This window comes from Alnus glutinosa, chromosome 13 (genome assembly GCF_958979055.1).
Source record: "Alnus glutinosa chromosome 13, dhAlnGlut1.1, whole genome shotgun sequence".
NCBI classification, from domain to species: Eukaryota; Viridiplantae; Streptophyta; class Magnoliopsida; order Fagales; family Betulaceae; genus Alnus; species Alnus glutinosa.
In genome coordinates, this window is record NC_084898.1 from 5,838,232 (window position 1) to 5,840,470 (window position 2,239).

Below are 2,239 nucleotides of genomic sequence, written 5' to 3' on the forward strand. Positions count from 1 at the left end.
CTGCTCCAACCGGTCATTCCTCGCTCGCTCAGCATGTAGCTCCGCTTGCATCTCTTCCATCTTCCGAGACTGTTCGGCCCAATCCCGAGACGTCCCCTGAGATGGTCCCCCCTGTGACCGAGGCCTATATGAGAAACATGTCCCTCGAACAGGTGTGACGTTCGGCCCAACCTGTCGAACCCTCCCTGCATACTCAGGCCTCCCAATCGCCTGTTCGTAAGCGTCGTTCGGTGCCCAACGCACCGTGTCTGCGGAGACGCTTTGCGTGGCGGCTGGATCACTGGCTAAACTCTGCGTCATCCTCTCCTGTACGTCGTCAACATGAAAAAGTCATATATTGAATAATGACATATCACACATAATTTAAAAATATTAGTAAACTAAATCAGTAGCATACGCATAAGACCCGTGTACGGTCGTTCACGAAAGTGCCGTCCTTCCTTGTGTGGGTCTTCACGAACGACGCGGCGTGAGTGGGGGGCGTGCCAGATGTACATGTCTGTCGTCATTCAGTTGACATATATAACAAACAGATAGCGATAAAAATAGTTTAAAGAAAAAGAAAAACAAAAACAATTACCAACAAATATTAAAAACATAAACATATATATTTAATTACCTCCTCGTGATTAAATCTGGCATAACTTTTAGATCCCGCACAATGGGGTAGGTCATTCCGCTCCCGCAACCTCTTCATCCGTTCAGAGGTTGCCTACGCATTGAACATGAAAATAAACATGTAACAATTGACACACTTAAATTAAAACTAAAATTAAATGAACTGTTATTAAAAAATAGTTGACAATTTTTTGGCCTACATACGATTTTATGCTCTCTGCACCAATCTCTCAGCAGGAATTCTACATCTTCTGCATCATACTCCTCAAAAAAATTTTCCGGCATTCTCGCACGGATACTCTCGGGCGTGTCACCGTCTCCAATTCGTAGTTGGGTTTTGAACCTCGACTTCCACGAGCGGTGCTTACGTCCAATATCATTCCACGCCTCCTGTTGTGCCCTGCGCATGTCTACTAATACAGGTAGATAGAACTCCTCCTGCACATTTCAATCAAAGCATTTTAGGTTTAAAAACTTCAACAAAAACATTAAGCTCAACTTTAATTCAAATAAATAATTAAATTATATTCATAAACATACCATCAGTGCGTTCCACATTGCCTGCTTAATCTGCCTATTTACCCTCGCCCATTCATCCCGCATGTGTATGTAGGACCCACTCCTGATCATCTTGCCTTCTGCCCGCCGAAAACGATTGCAGGCTCGTCCTACAGGTTGTATAGCAGCATTGTACTGCAATACAACCTTCTTCCCCCTCGGGAGCACCCAGTTTCTCGCTGGGTCGTCAATCACCTCATAATAAATGGTCCCGTCTGGGTTGTACCCTAATGAAAAATATATTCAACATTAATTTAATTGGTTAACACTAAATAACACACACACACACACACACACACACACACACACACACACACACACACACACACACACATATATATATATATATATATATATATATACATATATGAACAAAATGTAATCAAATAGTTATTTTTTTCCAAACCAAAAAAAATATTTTGGTAACATAATATGAGTTTTAAGGATGTTTACATATGTACTTACCCATCAACCGAATCTGTCCAGTCCCTATGTGCTGCGTCGCTGGGTCGCCTGCAACCTCCTCGCCAACCTCTCCGGCTGGTGGAGGATGCTGATCATCATCTGAATCCATACCCTGGGGGCTACCGGGGGACAACTGATCGGTACCCAACATCGCAACGTCCTCCTCATGGGTAGTCTGGCTCCCCCCCACATCTGGCATCTGACTCTCACCGGAAAGCGGCATCTGACTTTCACCGGAAAGCGGCATCTGGCTCTCACCAGGTAACGGCATCTGGCTCTCTACATGGCCCGGGCCCTGACTCGCCCCCGATGCTGGCATCTGTCTCGGCCCCAAAATCTGGCCCTGCATCGCCGCCTGTGCCGGTATTTGTCCCAACCCCACAGCCGGCATCTGCATCTCCCCGGTCTGTGACTGTGGAAATCTACCATCCTGCGTCTCACTATCAGGGTTACACGTCATAGGTCCACTATACGTATACGGAAAGTACGGCGCATAACCCTGTGACCCCATCCCCTCTCGCACCCACCATCGATAGGCGTTACCCGGTTGGGTGAACCCTATCTGAGATAATGTCGGCAGCTCCGACAATGGAGAGCT

At 46.3% G+C, this 2,239-nt stretch overlaps 1 protein-coding gene across 1 annotated transcript; it reads right to left on the minus strand.

The window, feature by feature from the left end:
- Positions 1–1,031: 1,031 nt before the first annotated feature.
- LOC133853836 (uncharacterized) lies at positions 1,032–2,013 on the minus strand. The gene is made up of 3 exons (XM_062289862.1): positions 1,642–2,013; positions 1,235–1,403; positions 1,032–1,056 (listed from the first exon to the last, which is right to left on the minus strand). The coding sequence occupies exons 1-3, from the start codon at positions 1,988–1,990 to the stop codon at positions 1,032–1,034; spliced, it is 543 nt and encodes a 180-aa protein (XP_062145846.1). The 5' UTR covers positions 1,991–2,013.
- Between the last annotated feature and the right edge of the window lie 226 nt (positions 2,014–2,239).